The 18,110-nt window shown below is 46.8% G+C and overlaps 2 protein-coding genes across 2 annotated transcripts in view; one reads left to right on the top strand and one right to left on the bottom strand.

The window, feature by feature from the left end:
* The first annotated feature begins 357 nt into the window (after positions 1–357).
* On the top strand, positions 358–10,035 carry LOC115315080. The gene is made up of 4 exons (XM_029974318.4): positions 358–525; positions 1,186–1,323; positions 3,181–3,334; positions 9,130–10,035. Exons 1-4 carry the CDS (start codon positions 429–431, stop codon positions 9,272–9,274), a joined length of 534 nt encoding a protein of 177 aa, XP_029830178.1. The 5' UTR covers positions 358–428; the 3' UTR covers positions 9,275–10,035.
* Positions 9,939–18,110, bottom strand: part of LOC8043986 (low-density lipoprotein receptor-related protein 6) — a 64,050-nt gene continuing 55,878 nt past the window's right edge. Inside the window, exons 17-19 of the mRNA XM_029974315.4 lie at positions 17,132–17,334; positions 15,217–15,414; positions 9,939–12,672 (exon numbers count right to left, since the gene is read on the bottom strand). Of these exons, the coding sequence (XP_029830175.1) occupies positions 11,463–12,672; positions 15,217–15,414; positions 17,132–17,334 (1,611 nt within the window). The 3' untranslated portion in view covers positions 9,939–11,462. The remainder of the gene's footprint in view (positions 12,673–15,216; positions 15,415–17,131; positions 17,335–18,110) is intronic.

Genomic DNA, 18,110 nt, shown 5'->3' with positions numbered 1-18,110 from the left:
ACTGAATGTTCTCGTAAGATATTATTAGAAGCGGACATTAACTCTCCTAAAATTGAATGTCGCTCGCTTCCCGCGTGCGCTGGTGTGAAACGTGACAACGCTCGAATCGATTGTTTGCATAAACACATCCGTGTCACTTCCTCGAGACCCAAAATGTAAATCAGCGTCGGTTTAGGCTCTTCGGACCACTCGGACTCCAAGCACGGTTGTGTCAAGTAGTCGCTTCAGCATCGGAATCGCATAAGAGCTCTACGCTAAAACGAATTCGAAACCTAACTCGGATTCCCGACATTTTTGGTTTTTGGGTAACAAAAAACGACCATCGCGCCATCCGGTGTTGGTGACAACAACTACACCAGGTATCTCCATCTCCACGCCCGCCCGCTGCAATGGCTTCCGTGGCGAGCTGCTCCGTCATTTGACCGTGTATGCAAAATTCCAAGTATGTGAGTCGATCTTCGATACTACACTCCAAGATGACGCCGACGATCTTCGCTTTTGTGCTGTTTTGTGCGTCGAACATGGGTGAGTTGTTTCGGACTTCTGTATATCATAATAGAACTGCAAACTTGCCGTTGCAACTTCGCAAGTTCAAAGTTTTGCGGCCATCGAGCGTTACCTTGTCCTGTCAGAAGATGCCTACTGCTGGGCTTTGGGATTCTCTAGAAAAGAAGTGCGGACATAGCGAGGTAGTCCCGTTTGAGGCGGTTTAAAGCTGTTTTCTTAGGGCGTGAAGTTCGGGCCAGCAACAAGTGGATGTAAAAAACAAGCCGCGCGTATGTGGCCGCGCCCTCAAACCGTTCGTTCAAATGTGATGTGCATTTTCGTTCGACGTAGGAAACATCACCTCAAGATCGGAACTACGAAACACGCGTCGGCAGCGGCTAATAAAATTTTATGCGAGAAACTTGCCATTTTTGACAGAACTACACAAACCAACTGCGCGTGCCAATGTCCGTTGTCCCAATAAAAAAAAAAAATAATAATAATAACGGCTGTACACGCTAGCAACCTTACATGACGCTGTAGGCCCGTAAACCGTATGGTGTATATACACCACGATGCACACTTCCTTTCCTTTGAACTTTGCGGAAAAATTCTAAATTTGAAATATAGCGTGGAGTGCCTTGCGGGCACTGCTTCAGTACCTGTTAAAACAGTTTTCACACTCTCGCTAATTCGCAGTTTCTGCCGAGATGTGGTGCTATTCATGCATCAGCAACCAGCCGGGTTGCAAAGACGACGTCAACTGGCTGATACACCATGCGATCACATGTCCACGTGCCGATGACAAGTGTGTCAAGATCGTCGAGCGCAAAGGATGTAAGTAATCCGCAGAAAAGTTCTTCCCTTTCATTAAGATTGATTAGCAGAGTTGCCGACACCCAATTCTTAAGCACACATTTCTGTGGCAATGAGGGTAGGTTGTGCAACAATAAATGCTGCAGAAAATGGTCACTCTTTGTCAGCAAACATATCAACGAACCATTTCCCTTTGGTGTTTACGGTATTGATTGTTCATCTTCTGTTCACGCTAGACTTGACAAAGCATGTATCAACCTACAGGTGGGCAGGCTGTTTTTTTAACCATTTTATAGTGAGACCGATGTTAAGGAGGATCACCGTTCGCACATTATAAGGAGCTTGTATTACAAGGGTGCACTCTAGCAAAAGTTGAGGCTTGGGCGAGTTGGTACATACTTCAGAATTAGAAACAGCGCGAAAAGACAAGGACCAGACAAAGAAGCGACACGGACGTTCCGCTGTCCGTGTCACTACGTCTGTGTCACTTGTTTGTCTGCTCCTCGTATTATCGTCCTGTTTTTAATTCCGAAGTGTCTAGCAAATTATTATCTTGAAATTCCCTGACTTTTCCAGGTTTTCCCTGACAATTTCAGGCGAAATTCCCTGACCACTGTAGAGGCGGTTAAATATATAACACCATTACAATACAAGGCATTAGCATTTAGCATTGAGCACTGTGAGCATCATTTTGCATGGGCTTAATCCAACTTGCATATACCGAAATATTCGGGGTCGTCCAGTCCGGATTAAACGAGCACTCTCTTGCCGCTGACATCTTCAGTGAAGAAGTCACTTCCGGAAACACAGTGAAAACACGACGCTCAACCACACTCGTCAATAACCAAATGGCAGCATGGCGCATTGCTGCATTACCGCCAGATGCACACTTTCGGATACTTTTGGCTTAATGCGTGAATTGGATAGGGGCCTGCGGCTTTCCCATTTGTTACTATATCTAGAAGCTCTAACTGGATCCAGCCTAGTGTCGTGCCTTCAATCCAATCCATTCCAAGGCTTGGACTGGATTTGTCGGGCTGTTTTCTAAGCATCAGGTAGCACATTCTAAATCAGTTGAGCCGAGCCCGCGCTCCGCTCTAAGCAGAATTTATTGTCTATTTTTCTGCCCCCAAGTCCTCAAGCCCTTGCTCAGGGCACTCGATGGCGTTTCCAGCCAATTTTTCCCAGTAATTAAAATTTCCCTGACAATTCCCGGTTTTCCCGGTCGCTAGACACCCTGATACGTTCGAGTCACAACTTTCAGCAATGGTGGTACCGCGATGTGCCAATTGCGTTCCCTAGTTTGTGGATGGTAGACTTCACAATGAAGATACTTATACCTTCTTCCCGACATGGAAAGATAATGTAAGGCTCTAATGCTGCTCGTACTTAACGAAATTATATTTATTTACACATCACAGACTTACCCCCGTCCAGAAACATCGGAACCATTTGGGAGATGGGGGGGGGGGGGGGGAAGGGCGACGACGGTGGTGGTGGTGGGGGAGCGACAGCGATTTTGCGCACTCTTCCCCCATATTGTTTCCATTCAATTTCTTGAGTGTCTGGGGGGGCAATTACCTCCCCCCCCCTCCCCCTTTTCCGACACCACTGCCCTTGTCATACTCTTCAACGTCAACCATCCGGATGACGGCCACTTTAATAGGCGCCATTATGCCCCCCTGTAGGTCGTGAAAATTGCGAATGTGAGGAACTTTGTTGATTAGCTAGCAGGCGCTCCTTCAACCTCGGAGCATTTTTCTTCCCGCTACCTCATTCCCGCCCATTCTTGCCAAGCCAAAATTTCTAACTAAAAAAAGCGGGAGTCTCACTTAGCAGCAACGAAATGAAACAAGTGTTGCTGGTTTCCCCAAACAGCGGAGGTGCTCTACACGCGGGACTGCCTGTCGAACCTGGAGTTTTACAGGCACGACATCCCCGCCGACACGTACGAGGGCTGCCGCCCCGCCGCAGAGAGCCCCAAGCTGGCCGTCTACGTCGACAACGAGATCAAGGAGCTCGAGCTCAAGAGGTGAGCGGTTTCTCATACTTTCGGAGCTGTACACACACACAGCAGAGGGAGTAAGCTTTGTTGCTTTCCTGGGCAGTCCCGCTTTGTTGTTCTATTTTTAGTTCCATTTAAATGTCTATCTGTTCGAGCGCATTGTTCTGGTAACATTTAAAAGGCTAAGGTAGGGAAATTCACAAATTCGAGGTAAGGCCGGTTAGCATGTGCAGGGCAGTGTCGAGATGGCACGAAGCAAGCGCTGCACGCTTCGAGAGTCATTGTGTTTGGGCATGAAGAAACAGGGTCACACATAGCGGTGTGCTGATACGGCGCCGATATATCACCAAGTCAGCACCGTGCTGTACTTCCGAGCGTTTCAAAATTAAAAAATCGAAAACTGGGTGCAGGAATTGCAAATAACCGCTAAATTTTGGGCGTGCACTATTTATCGTTATAATTAGTCTGAAAAACAGTACAATAAATGAAAGAGCTACATTCTTTGACGCAGATCACTTCTATGCATAGCACAATGTTCACTTCATGATCTTACTTTTACCAGGTGTTACGAGGCGCGTTGTCTTGCCGTACCTGCCGGCGTACACCTCCGTTGTTCCAATCTTTAGTGCAATGTTGTGCACAGTGTTGTCGCTAACGCATTTCTTTTTTCGGTAAAGTAGTAAGATACTTACTAATTTTTTAGGACAGTAATGGGCAACATGCTTATGTTACTTCTCAAAACTGAAAAAATTACACACTTAAAACATTTTTTTTATATATTTTAGGCACCAAGTTGTGAATTTTTTTAGTTTTTTCGCGTCTTTTCTTGTATTTAGGTGAAGCCATAAAAAAGATAGTTTAGTTTTTTCATGAACATAATGTCTCTTGAAATATGGCACTTATCCATACCATACCGTCAAAACAGTAAACCATGTTAATTCATAATTAAAAAAGTAACGTGCATTGCTTTTTATCAGTAACGGTAATGCGTTCCTTTCATTTTGAGGTAACGTAGGTCGGCAACGCGTTACTTTTATTTGCAAGTAACGAGGAACATAGTTCGGTACTTTTTTTTGGTAACACCTGTAACACTGGTTGTGCAGCAGTTCAAAGCTCCAGTGACAAAATTCATGTGCTTTGGGAAAAGCCAAATTTCCCAGGGTGCCCGACATCGCCTGGAGCATCTTGTAACCAGTCTCAAAGCTTAGAATCCTATTGCCCCCATTTTTCCCCTATTTTCGTGCATTGCTTACCGGACCCACTTCATCTGGCAAACTTGGAAAACAAATTTGTACATTCTTGCACAAATCGGTTGAGGCATGTTTCGAGGTTTGTCGCAGACGAAAACTTTTGCTCCCAGTGAGCAAAAATAACGAACCCATGACTCTAGCTTCCGCAGAAATTAAGTTACCCCCGATTCATAAATGCAAAATTAAAAACATTTAACGCTGAAAAAAAAAAAGTGATGACAAGACTTGAAAATTGTTAAAAATTCCACCGCCTACAAAACAGCTACCGTATTTTCCGGTGTATAAGTCGCGGCTTTTTTTCGAACATTTTTCTTGGTGCGACGGGGGCACACACCCTAGGGGGGTCAACTTTTGAACCCTTGTCTTAAAATTATTGAAATTTACAGGGTAGGCTAGTAGTCATATTAGACGGCGTATAACAAAATTTCAGGTCTGTCGGTTAAATGAGAAGGGAATTAGAGTAGCTTTTATCAGCAACACCCCTACGTTGTTTAGTTAATCTATCGTCAGAAAACTATCACGATATTCAAGATTTTTATTTGCTAGATATGTAGCAGAATGCCTAAAGGGTGCGGCTATGGAACGTTATTTCTAAAAAGTAATTCATTTCTATAAATTTTCTCTTCTGCAAAATTGGTCAACTTTTTGGTCTTCTGTGTCTTCGATAAAATGTCAACATTTTTTATAAAAGACATCCGTAAAGTGACAAAAAAGTTCCATAGCCGCATTCCTTATTAAATTTCAGTCAGGAAAAGGGGGGAATGAGCCTTCCTTGTTTTGCCACTATTAAACGATAGATTGACTAAAATGGAATTTACACCAAAAAGTGGAACGGAGAAAAATGCGTTCAAAGTGCTCCAAACCCTACCTTTTCTTTAGCTTTGGTGGACAAAAAATAATTTATAAAAAATTAACTATGCAGTGAAAATTAATTAAACTTTATGGGAATACTCTCTAGATGTTGGTGGATGTAAATATGTCATTTTTCAAAATCAGCTTTTTTTGCAGAAATCTTTTTTTCTGGGCAGTGTCTCCCCTTATACAACAACGCGACTTATTTAAGATTTTCTTTTAGGTGCGACGCCATTTTTTTTTAATACACTGCACGCCATTTTTTGTAGAGCACCATAACAGCGTAGCCATAGGTGGTGTTTCTATCTCCAGGAGGCACTGCTGTCGCCGCACCATTTTGACTCGGAATGCGAGATATTTTCATTTTTATGGTTTCCCCAAAGCGGCTCAATGTGGATAGGCACGACAGTGAGAATAAAGCTTTTACAGCATGTTATTGATGTTGCCTAACCATGGTTACATATTCTTTTCTTTCAGTCCAGTAACACTAAAAAGTAAGTGGGCTGGTATACACGCATTGCAGAATATTTTCGCACGTCTTTCTTAGTTTCTTTTTGGTGAGCAATCTTTTTGTGCAACGCTCCAGCCTTGTTGCTTCATGTAAAAGGAAGGATTGTGGCTAGCCGATCGTTTAGAGGTACCAGAAAAAAGTGTGTCAAGGTTTATCTTTCTGCCTGCGCATCGATGCTCGCGTCGTCTCCAGGACTTGGCCACACCTAGTGCTCCAAAGCTTGGTTCACGAGTGTCTAGTTCCTTAAACTTTTGTTCACTTGGCATGCGTTCGCTCGAATAAAGTCGGCTACCCTCTCATTTTGCGCATTTTACATCTTTTTTTTTGCTGCGAAACACTCGATTGCCCCTGCCAGACAGCACCATACTATGGGCATTTCTCACGAGTCGAAATGTGCGTCAAACGTTAAGTGCGATCTAGCAATTGTGCGGAACTCCGATTTCGCAATACCAATGTGCGTAAACTGAAGAAATCATAGCGTGAACCGTGCAAAGAGGTGCGACTTATATACCAACTTTTCCACGAAAACGGCTCAATATATGGATGTGCGACTTATACAAGGTTGCGGCTTATACACGTTTGCAAGTCCGGCTCCAGGGCGCTGCCATCTTGCTTGGCTGGGGTGCGCTCGGACAAGTCATAATCCAATTACGAAGCCTTGCTAAGGCGTCGTAATCGGATTATGGCCGCTCCCGAGAGCGCACCCCACTGAAGAAGATGGCGGCGCCCTGAGAGCGGACTTGCAAACGTGTATTCGCGACTCCAGCAAAACGGACGCCGCCAAGCGGGAAAACCGGGAACCAGCCGGTCCAGGTCGCTCCGCGCCCCTCCGCGTCTCTGGTGGCTTTCGCAGAGACGTGTTGTCGGCGCGGTGGCGAACAATGTAATTTGACGAAGGTCCGAATATTTCTTAAGTTTGCCTGAGTGATCATTAGTGTGGTGAAGCCTCAGTAGATTGTTTTCTTCTATTACGTGTTTGAAAGCCCGTTTACTCCACAGCACACGGTCGCGTGCTTTCGATTTCTTGGATGGAGAGGAATAACGGAAAAACTTTTTGATTTCTTGTCTGTCTCGAATCACATTCAAAGTGACGACTGCTTGGTAACTGATACTGGAGGGAACATCAATGTTGCAGTCAAGTGAATAGGAAGGTTCGATAGCTGCTTTTCTTGAGTTTGGTTGTGTTCGGTTAGCTTCAAGTTTGAGCCACCCACGCCGGTCGGTGCGTTGGGTATTCATCTTGGCTGCTTTTCGCCGAAAAAGCCTCTGGACCGCACTGAAGGAGTTGGGCTGATTTCGCAATTACTTGATTCAGGAAAACTTGCTCGCTGCAAATGATGAATGAGGGAAATTATCTGTTTTCAAAAGGTGGGAGACAAGTCTTGCAACGTTAGATGCTGTCACGGCATTTTGACCTATCGCGCCTCCAATATTTATATTACGAGGTCGTCGAAGCCAGCAGCAATATACGTCTACATTGGTCAGGTTGACCGGCCACAAAAAAATACTAATTTTCTCCGTTCAGGATTCGAAGCAAAGTTCAATTCAGAGAGGTTCTGCGTGGATCTTCAATGAAGACTCTCTTCAGTTTGTCTCCGTGCTGCCGGCTATAGAACCATTTGGCTAAGTTTAAGCAGTATATCTCCGTCTGTCAAATATACTTTTATTCAGCAGCTCACCTAATAGCTAGTCAACTAAGCTCATATTTCAACCCGAAGGATATACTAATATCGCTTTAGTGGGACCCCCATAGTACGTAATATAATACATAACCCGCTCGTCAAAATGACTTCTCGATTGCTACTAAAACCTGAATTGAAATACGAGTATCAGCTGCTTAGTGGGGCGCCGGCGGGTTAACATGGTCCTTGGCTCAAGAAGCGGTTGCTTAATTTTCGTAATTTTCCTGCAGCCTGTGTTGTTGGCCGAGCAGACGACTGGAGCTGTTTCGTAAACGCGGATACGCACAAAAGCTCGATTTCGCGGACAGATAAGTCGCATGGTCGAGGCATGCGAGTTAGCTGAAAAGTTACCCTCTGTGGAACAATTCTATAGTCATCGCCGCTTTCCTTAGATGATCAAAACTGATTAGTATATTACCATCTCTCCGGAGCCCATAGTTTCGGTTTTGAACGAAATCTCCGAAACGAAAGTTTGACACGAAAATAACAAAAAAACACCGGCAAAACAAAACTATGCTTTGCAAGTTTATCTGCACCGGCTACACTAAACCGTCTCAGTTCAAATACCTATAAAATTGGGCATTAAACAAAAGAAAATCTGTTAAATTGAACGCGCCACCTGTTCAGGCGGCCCGGCCCAGCCGCCGCGACCTGGACTCAGCCGCCATGTTTGTTTGGTGGTGGCGCCCCCTATAGGTCGCTGGAGTCGCGAATAGTCCGGAAAATACGGCATTTCTCCTGCTAGATGACTTTGGAAAACTGCTAAATTGGCAACACTGATGTCTGAACAGGCATGTTCAGGCTCGGGGTTATGTTTTTTAGTTGTTTTTACCCGAATTCCCCTAAAGTCATCCTGGCACTATACCACGCCGCTTGGTAGTAGTTGTTACAAAAAGACGGAGGGAAAGGGAATTGGTGGGGAGGACAAAATCATACTTATGGTTTCTAGGCTAGGTGGCACAAGCTACTGTCTGTTATAAAGGGTACAGTCATTAGCATCCATCCATCCGTGTATAAGTCACATTGAAGCGACTTCGTGTTTGGCCCAAGCTTTGGCTAAAGACTTCACCAGTATTCAATCATTGAATTAGGTAGGATGAGTGTACATGTGTTTGGGGAGGTTTACTATACTGGGCCACCAGGATGCCAAAAGTGGCACGGTGGGCTACTTGCCTTTGGTGCAAGACTTGAGCCTACTCAGGAACTCGGGAAGGTTGGAAAAAAGTGGGACAAAATGCGGTCCCACAAACATGGGTCCAAAGCCTCGAAAGTGCGACTGTCCCGCCTAAATTTGGGACATCTGCTTACTTGGGATATTTCATCCAGCATCTTTTTTTTCCTGTTCAGCTGCATTCATGTGAAAACCTTTTTTTTTTTTTTTTTTTTTTAATTCGAGATAATGAGTACTATCCTATAGCTATTAGTCCAGATTACTTTGAACTGCAATAAACAGGTGCAATTCCTTTAAGTCTGTTTAGTTCAATCGAGTTCTAAGCGTCGGTTACATTTTTATGCACATTTCTGCAGGGACTACTACACCTCCGTGGACTACTGCTTCTGCGAGTTCTACTACTGGTGCAACGCCGCTGCATCCCTCTCCCCGATGTGGATCCTACCTTGCTTCCTGGCACTAGTGCAGGTCTTGTCTATCCTGACGCACTCGAGCCTTTAGCCAACTGAAGTTTTGGCCCACCTACTGCCCAATTCCGAGTGAAATGTCACGCAACATTCCAAGAAGTTGCATAGCCTTCTTTGGCCGCATACAAAAAGTCTACTCCGTTTCACCCTACGATGGACCACAGCGGATGCTACAAGCCACCCCGGTCAGTTCGAGGTTGCGATTGCGTCACTCGACTATGTGCACCGCACATCGCCGAGTCGCGCTGGGAGGTCACGCGACACTCCCGCGGCATTTAATTGGCTTCAATGTCTCCTAGTGTCCTTGCAGTCCATGGTAAGGTGAAACGAGTATATCATACCGTCCATACTTTGTATGTCCCATCATGTGTGCGGCAATGATGCAGCACAATCAGTTTTTTTTTTTTTTGTTAAAGCTCAAGTTGACTGTACAGAAGTTTTAGCAAATCAAATCCTTACTGCTTGTACATAGTGCCTGCAAAGTTAAAAAATAAAATAAAACATTTACAAGATCAGACTGCCACTGCAGCTAGGGAGATGTATGCTCCCAAAGGCAGTTATGAATATTAACAAACAACCTCAGAAGTTTTTTAGTATGTGCCTGTTTGCAGCATAGCATTCTGCTCACCTTGCAAGTTTTTTTCATGCAAGCTATTACGGAGTATATGGTTTTACCCAAGAGTGAAAGGGAAGCAAGATCTTTGTGCCTTTTTATTATCCATCTTCGTAACGCTCTCCACGCGAGAATCTCTTATACTTTTTACACCGTCGGCAAAATAAAGATTACAATGTATACACGCTGTGTTCCTCAATGTATTGCATAGTGACACGCATCAACCTGAGAATTCTGCATTGTTCATTGGTCGCCATTTGAATGAGTCTGTACAATATGGGAGGATACCGCTGATATTGCATCTTAACCACAGTGAGGCATGATTATGGTACACGTTCAACACTGCCCCTATGTACACACAAAAACAAAACAAAAAAAAAACTGCCAGGAACTTGGAAGCATTTGGCATTGAAACAAGTATATGTACACATGACATACAAAAAACGTTAACTGACAAGTCCTAATAAATAACTGGTGGTGAACATGGCACATTTACCTAGGAGTGGGGTTTGTCCGACGTACAGACAATGGCGCGCACAATAAAAGCCTTTTCCTACGGTTCAACGATCCTCAGCTCAACAGGGCTCTTCAAAAATAGAAAAATTTCCTTTTCTGGATAAACACTGCCCATTTTGAGCTGTATAATAATGTACATTTTGTAAGGCATGTCGTAGTGTACCCAGTTATTGAGTATGCATGCAACCTGGTACTTCAACTGCACAATTAAATGAGTAAAAAAAAAATCAAGTATGTACTACATATTAGCTTTTGCGGAGGGTTATTCTCGTATGAACAGAAATCTTTTTGAAGAACCTCAGAAGTAAAACATTGCTGCCCTTCAGTAATTTGACGTCAACCAGATTAAAACTGACTCGATATAAAAAGTAAAATTTGTCTTGTGCGTTAGACACAGTTTGAAGGCACCAAGTGGAGTGCGCTCTCCGACATTCACCGGTCCTGACTCCCAGGAGCATAGTCAAGAGGTGAGCTGCCATTTTAGCCAAACATTGCAGTGTTTTGCAACATAAATCAACTGCGAAGCTCAGCATATGATTAATTTCTCGGAGTTTGCAGCTTTGCATCGAAGCTTTGTAGACAAACGTGCACCTTTTCTCAAACTACAGAGCAACTTTAGCAACTGCAACAAGTTACTAAAGGAGTGTTTACGCTTGCCTGATGAAGCGAGTGACTTGCAGCATTCCAAAACGACACCAGACCACTATCCGGTCACATTGTAAATGGCTAAAAACAGCTTCAAACTGGTCGGTCTGCATATGACCCTAACAGCGCGACTGCCAGTTTCTCTCCTCTTTGTTCGTGGCTCGATACGGAACTTATACTTTGTTACGTCCAACGTTGGACTGCAGTCAAAGCTACAAGCAGCCGGATAGAATCGCGAGCCAGTTACAAATTGTGCAGTATGTTGCTCCGACGTGCATACTTGGCCAACATACACTTCAGAGTAATATGTCGTAACTTTTCTAATTGGCTGCTTGTAACTCCGGCGTAGTCCGTCATAAGGCGACGCGAGGTATGGCGAGCCGCGCGACTTGTTGCGACTAAAATGGCTGCCGACTTCGAAAACGTGACGAGGTGCGACGACCCGAAACTAGTAGTCCGACTCCGGCACCGGCGAAGGCGGGGGTGGATGGCAGAAGCCACGATCCGTAAGCGGTGACGGAGGACAACTGACGTCCGAAACGCATCCCCGGCTCCGCGGCGTCGGCGGCGGTGGATTCGGGTCCGAGTCGTACAGGGAGTCGTCGCACCGGAACCGACACGGGCAGGGCTCGCTGTCATCACAAACGTCCGTCGAACACGGCGTGGGCATGTAGCGGTACGACCGCACCGTGGCGGGGCTCGGCGGCGGGTTGAGGGTCTCCCGCGGGTACGCCGCCGCGCCGCTCGACGCGCTCGACGATGCCGGCGGCAGTGGCGCCACCTGCGCCACCTGTGCATTGGCCACCGGCTTGGGGTACGGCAGCATCCGGTACGCCGCTCCCGGCGCGGGAACCTCGACCTCGCCGCCGCCGCGGGCGTGGTACAAGTAGCAGCAGAGCGCCACCGAGAAGAAGCAGGCCAACGCGAAGACCAGCACGACCGCCACCACGACCACCGTGGTGGTGCCCGCCTTCTCCGCGGTGATGGGTGCCCGCAGCGTGGCGCCGTCACACTGCTTCTCGTCCGAGCCGTCGGCGCAGTCGGCGCGCCCGTCGCACACGCGAGACCGGTCGATGCAGTCGTGCGTCGTGCGGCACACGACCTCCATCGAGCGGCAGCAGAACTCATCCGACTCGTCAGCACAGTCTGCGGTGCCGTCGCACAGCCGGGACTTGGCCACGCAGCCGCCGTCGTTGCAGCGAAACTCGTGGGGGCCGCACGTGGGGCAGTCGCGCTCGTCCGAGTGGTCCTCGCACTCGAAGCTCCCATCGCAGCGCCAGGCCAGCGGGATGCAGGCGTGCTTGCCGCCGGCGCACGCAAACTGCTCTGCGGTGCAGGTCGGGGCGGGCACGCACCGGCGCTCGTCACCCGCCTCGAGGACCAGCCCAGCGGGGCAGGCGCACTGGTGGCGGTCTCGCGGCCCCGGCAGGCACAGGTGGGAGCAGGAGTGGCGGACGCAGGGGTGGGCCTCGGGGCGCTCGGGGCGGCTGACCGCCAAGATGTCGCTGAGGTGGGAGCGCCGCGACAGCACCGTCCACACGCTGTCCCCCGTCTGCTTGTCGGTGCGGTGGATGCACTGCTCCGTGCGGTCCATGATGTATAGGTGCGGGCCCGAGACGGTCAGTGCATTGGCCTGTACGTTCGCCAGCAGGATTTTCCTGCGGGGCCGAGGGAGAGATGCAAAGACAAGCTGAACGCTTGAAACTCGGACGTGCATGCTGTAATGGACCTTGTTGCGGTGGAAACCCGAGAAGTTTTAGAGAGGGAGACGAAGCCTCTTGTAGTAAAGTCAGTTTTTCTGGCAAAACTAAAATATTTTCGTCTTTGCATACCGAGTACTCAGCATCATCAAAAAACACTAAATCAACAAATTGCAGAACGATAGAAGGCATGCAAAGCATTTTACGGCTTTCTGAAAAACCGCACAAATTCGACTGGTTTTTAAGTTTCGGTTTGCTATCGGAGCACATCTCGTCCCCGGTAGCACCACGCCCTGTGGAGATATAGTGCAACCAACCTCTGCTGCGCTGCCATCGTGCAACGCAGCAGAGGCTGGCCGCTTTATCTCTCCACGAGGCGCGGTGCCGCCGGGGCCGAGATGCGCTCCGATAGCAAACCGAAACTTAAAAACTCGTTGAATTTGGGCAATTTTTCAGAAAGCCGAAAAATGCTTCGCATGCCTTCTATCGTTCTGCAATTTCTTGATTTAGTGTTTTCCGATGATGCTGAGCACTTTTCTAATTGAAACCATGCCCTTAAACACAATATTAAAAAAGTTAATTACACAAAAATAATTAACAATCTAATTATCCCAGACTTTAATAATTTTCTTAAATAGGCCCCTGGCCCAGGACTAAAACGACACAAGCCTTTTTTTGTGGCGACGGATCGTTTTTACAATATCGAATTTGTCCACCTTTTGTGAAACACCCTGTATAGCAAGTATCATGTATGCCACGAAATAGGCACACTCGAGTTCCCAAACAATACAGACATTTATTTTATCAAAACAAATTTGCAAAATTTTACAGTGAACTAATTACAGATCAGCATAAGTAGCCTTTCAAAGAGCTTATCATCGAGGCATCGATGATTGGGTCACCATACCGAACTAACGAATGTGAAAAGGTTCTACTGCTGCCGATAAACATAAATCTGTGTTAATACAAATTAAATAACGGCTAGATGAAAGGGAAGGAAGTCCTGGAGCATTGAGACGTCCTCCCAAGGGGTAGTCAAAAAAGCGAAGGACTTTTGCCCTCACATGGGCCTGTCCTGATCTTGGTAAAGACAAGGAATCACAGTCTTCAAAGTCGTAGAAGACGCGGTCTGCCCTAAATGAGCCCCATTTTGCCTCTTCCTGTGTGTAGCATTATCATTATCAGTTTTGCCATTAACTTCAAATGTGAGAGTGTATCGAAAACTGCCGTCTTAAACACACTAAAAAAGAAAAAAAATATATTTTTTTATTTTTAAACAGCCAACAAAAATTACAAAATAAATTTGCTGCAAATATATATTTTTAAAATATTTGTTTGTACAAGACTTATTTGGTAATATTTGTAATTTTTCCAGGTTGTTTAAAAATATTATAGAGCCCTTCTGCTTAACGTGAAGATGGAGGACCAGCGAAGCTGCTATTTTTACGACGTCTAGGGCGATGCATAGAGGACGACGTCTGGTACGACCTCAAGGACGACGCCTTAAAGATGACGACTAGGACGACCTCAAGGACGACTTCGAGGACGATGCCTAGGACAGCCTCAAAATGACGTCTAGGACGACCTCGAAGACGACACCTAGAGGACAACCTCAAGGACGACCCCGAGGACAACACCTAGAACGATCTCTTGGACGACCTCACAAACAACTTCTACGACGACCTCGAGGACGATGCCTAGAGTTGATAACAAGGGATCAGGACCTCACTATCTATACTCCGTTTCACCTTCAGTCCGAGCGCAGTGGACGCCACCAGCCATCCCAACCGATCCAGCGCCGGGAGAAAGTCGCGTGACCTGCCGGTGGGGCGGGGCGACACAGGGAGCTCAAGGTCGCATGACACTCCCTCAACGCCGCATTGGCTGGGATGGCTCCTAGCGTCCGCTGCGCTCGGACGGAAGGTGAAACGGAGTATAAGAATGCCAAGGAAGGCTGACTTACGCTGGTTGCCCCCTCTTTTTATTTATTCATACTTGCCACAACCAGTGGGGAGTTTCTTGTCAACACCTGCGGACGCAATTTTTTCCCAGATCCTAGCACATAACAGCTTCGCTGTAAAAATTCTTTTTCCTTTTCAATGTCTTTTTAAGAGCTTCGAATCAACCCAGGAGGGGGGGAGAAAGAGATTGGACAAGGCAGCGGGGCCCAGGCAAGCGCAAAAAATGAGAAACCAGAGAAAAACAAAAACCATTTTCAAACCACTTTTTTTTTTTGTTTCTTTTTTTTTAATTTTGGCGATTTCTTTGTATGATATGCAAGGCAACCTCTCTCTCTCCCCCGTTCCCTCTCTTAGAGGATTTTATTTGCCAGTTTCGTATTATAAACAAAAAAAGTGACTGCATTGCATCAGTCAATTTTTGACAACACATGTATCGAGATACATATAAAGATACTCGAAAGCATCTCTAAGATACTATCGCTGTACTGCCCAGCCCTTGCGTAAACCAATGATTACTACGGTACTATGGAGGAGAGCCCACCTCCCGTCGCCGGTGACCCTGATCCTCTCGACCCTCCTGAGCTCCAGGTCGGACCAGAAGAGCAGATCCCCCTCCGCGTCCACGGTGAGGGCGCCGGGGGCCCTCAGGTCGTTGGAGACCAGAGTCTTGCGGTTCTTGCCGTCCAGGTATGCCCGCTCGATGAGTGCCGGGTTCACCAGGTTCGTCCAGAAGAGCAGCCTGCACCCAGAGTAGCCGCGGGCAGCGCTTGAGGTCACTGCCAAGCCGCTAAAGTCCCGTCCACGCGCTCGCGTTTGCTTACAATCGAGTTTTTGTGATCCCTCACGACGAGAGAACACATTGGCCCGCTGGCCCCATCTATGATCTGACCCTAGAACTGCATTTCACTACTGTGAAATCACGTAAGAATGCCCTATCAAAACGGAGATAAATGGTGAAAAACACGAGGGGGTCATCTTTGAAGATGAGATGGCAAAACTTTATAAAAAATTAACGATAAACGCCGGAGCACCCCACTACCAACCATGTTACATGGAAACCGATGCCGCAGATTGCGGGCATAGCAAATTCGTGTCTTACGACGCAATAAACAACTAGGCATTCGCTACCAACTCCTGCGTCATGGGACAAGATACCGCAAATAGCGGACGCAGCAGATTTGCGTTTCACTGTGTGACATACCCGCGGAAACCCACTTCGAACTTGCGTGCCACAAGAATCGATATCGCGCACGCAGATTGCAAAGATAAAACCCGGGAACCTGCCACAAACTCGCACGTCGCAGGAACGGACGTCCCGGGAACCGATATTATGCACGTAGATCGCGGACAAAAACGCGAAAACCCGCTACGGACTCGCTCGTCACACATACTGGTACTGTAGGCCTTGCAGTTGACGCAATTCCTGCCAGACGTCGCATGCTGTCCGACGGGAACCGGGGGGTGGACGACATTTTCAAGGCAGAGCGAAAGTTTTGCGGTATTTGCAGGATCGAATGTACAACTATCTACGAGAAGTGGTCGTTTGTAACCGTCGGAAGATTTTCGAGCCAAGAAAGTGAGGACGATGTGCAAAAAAGATGCGAAATATACAGTTTTTGTAGGATCAATGTGACGGGACAGGCACACAAATAAGAAACAGGTCTCGGACAACGCCTGCACTCTTGTTTACGCATTATCAGCGTGAGCGCAGCATTAGGGATTGTGAGAGCTCTCAACGCACTCGGTCATAAGCGGTCGCAAGTGTGTGAGCCATTGAAGTGGATTTCGAGTTTGTCTTCTTACGACGTAAACTCAATCTATGTGTACCAAGCAACCCAGAAAACCAAGAGATACCATCGTGCATGGCCTTTTCTTGCATTTAAAACGCAACCAATCGCAAGAGCACATCCCTTTTCTGAGATGTATCTCAGAATAGGACATGTCAGTATGTTTGGGTGCACTTTTAATAGGGGAAAAGGCCGAGTTAACATTGTGAAAAGACGAATTTTCGACAGTAAATGATTTGCCTTAAAATTAGTTCCGACACATCAATAGGCACATTTGAACTAGTAACCCAAATTACAGGCCACAATAATTTCTTTGCAAAGTTATTTTTTCCCCCACGGGTTACAAGAAGTTTGAGGGTGTGAAACGAATGCTGGCTCACGTTGGCAGAGCAAAAAAATACATGCACCAAATATCGTTTTTTTTTTTTTTTTTTAAACTGCCTGCTTGATTTAAAGGTCATACAGCACGTGGCGCCAGTCCACCAGAGTGTGCAAAAAAAGTTTAATGTTGGTTTTGGCGCAACCTTCATTTGCCGCCTTTTCCGTAGCTATTTCGGAAATGCAGATAATAAACGGCGTACGACAAAGAGTAAAGCCTCGGCTTTCCAGAACTGTCTTTGGTTTGAGTAGCTCAAAGAGCCACCGGAGGTCTAGGGGGCGTGGCCTCACCCCTGGTGGGGGTGGAGGGCGAGGAGCCTGGGCCGCTCGTCCTTGCCCCCCAAAATGACCCCGAGGGGCCTCCCGTCATCCAGCGAGGTGGCGTTGATCACGTTGCCCAGCGCACAGGTCCAGAACAGCTGCCGCCCGTAGGGGTCCAGGGCCAGGCTGTGCGGGTGCAGGGCCTCCCCAGGGTTGCCCACCACCACGGAGCTCTGGGCACAACCGACACACAATCGAGACGGGACACGGGGAGAGGCAGGATACAAAAAGATAAGACGGAATGGGATGAAGGATACGAGGAAACGGGACATGAGGAAAAGAAGGCGAGACACGAAGGGTCGGAACACAAGAGAACGAGGAAGGGGAGGGTACAGAAAAGGGGGACACGGGATAAGAGAGGAAGATTTGAAAAGGGCATACGGGAAAACGGAATATTGGAAAATGGGATATGGGAAACGGGGTACAAGAAAATGGGATAGGGGGAAAGGAGATGCAGAAGAGATACAAGAAAAGGGGAAACAAAAGGACAGAATAAGAACACAAGGTATAAGGAAATGGAATACGAGAAAAGGGGATATAAGAAGTGGGGACACACAAAAGGGGGATACCTTTGCACTAGTTTGCCAAAGTAAAAAAAAAAAAAAAAAATCTTCGATGGTAACTTTATACTAGCCAACACAAAATTTATGGTCTCTCTACACTTAGCCAGACACACTCATGTTTCGTGGACTCTACACTAGTTAGCCAAAATAAAAAAAAATGATGTCAAAATCACTTTTCAATGAGATGCGTTAGCAATTAGTGCAGGGATTCCGACACAGCGAAGGGTGCGAATTCCAACCTCGTAACGATTCACCTACTGTTTGCTCTTTGATCGTAAATCTTGCGCTGAAGAATGACGAGCAGGAAGCTTCTTGAACCTTTGGGCATTGTGTGCGCCACTTGGATATGTGTAGTTGCATTAATTTTATAATGCCAGCGCAGTTTC

The sequence above is a fragment of the Ixodes scapularis genome, unplaced genomic scaffold (assembly GCF_016920785.2).
Source record: "Ixodes scapularis isolate PalLabHiFi unplaced genomic scaffold, ASM1692078v2 PGA_scaffold7__128_contigs__length_106722199, whole genome shotgun sequence".
In the NCBI taxonomy this organism is placed as follows: Eukaryota; Metazoa; Arthropoda; class Arachnida; order Ixodida; family Ixodidae; genus Ixodes; species Ixodes scapularis.
Note: the sequence above shows the minus strand (reverse complement) of the source record. Positions and strands in the feature narration are given on the sequence as shown.

Coding starts and splice junctions, on each gene's coding strand:
- LOC115315080 (XM_029974318.4), top strand. CDS start 429: ATGCAAAATTCCAAGTATGTGAGTCGATCTTCGATACTACACTCCAAG. Junction 1,324..3,180: donor GATCGTCGAGCGCAAAGGAT/GTAAGTAATCCG, acceptor TTCCCCAAACAG/CGGAGGTGCTCTACACGCGG. Junction 3,335..9,129: donor AAGGAGCTCGAGCTCAAGAG/GTGAGCGGTTTC, acceptor ACATTTCTGCAG/GGACTACTACACCTCCGTGG.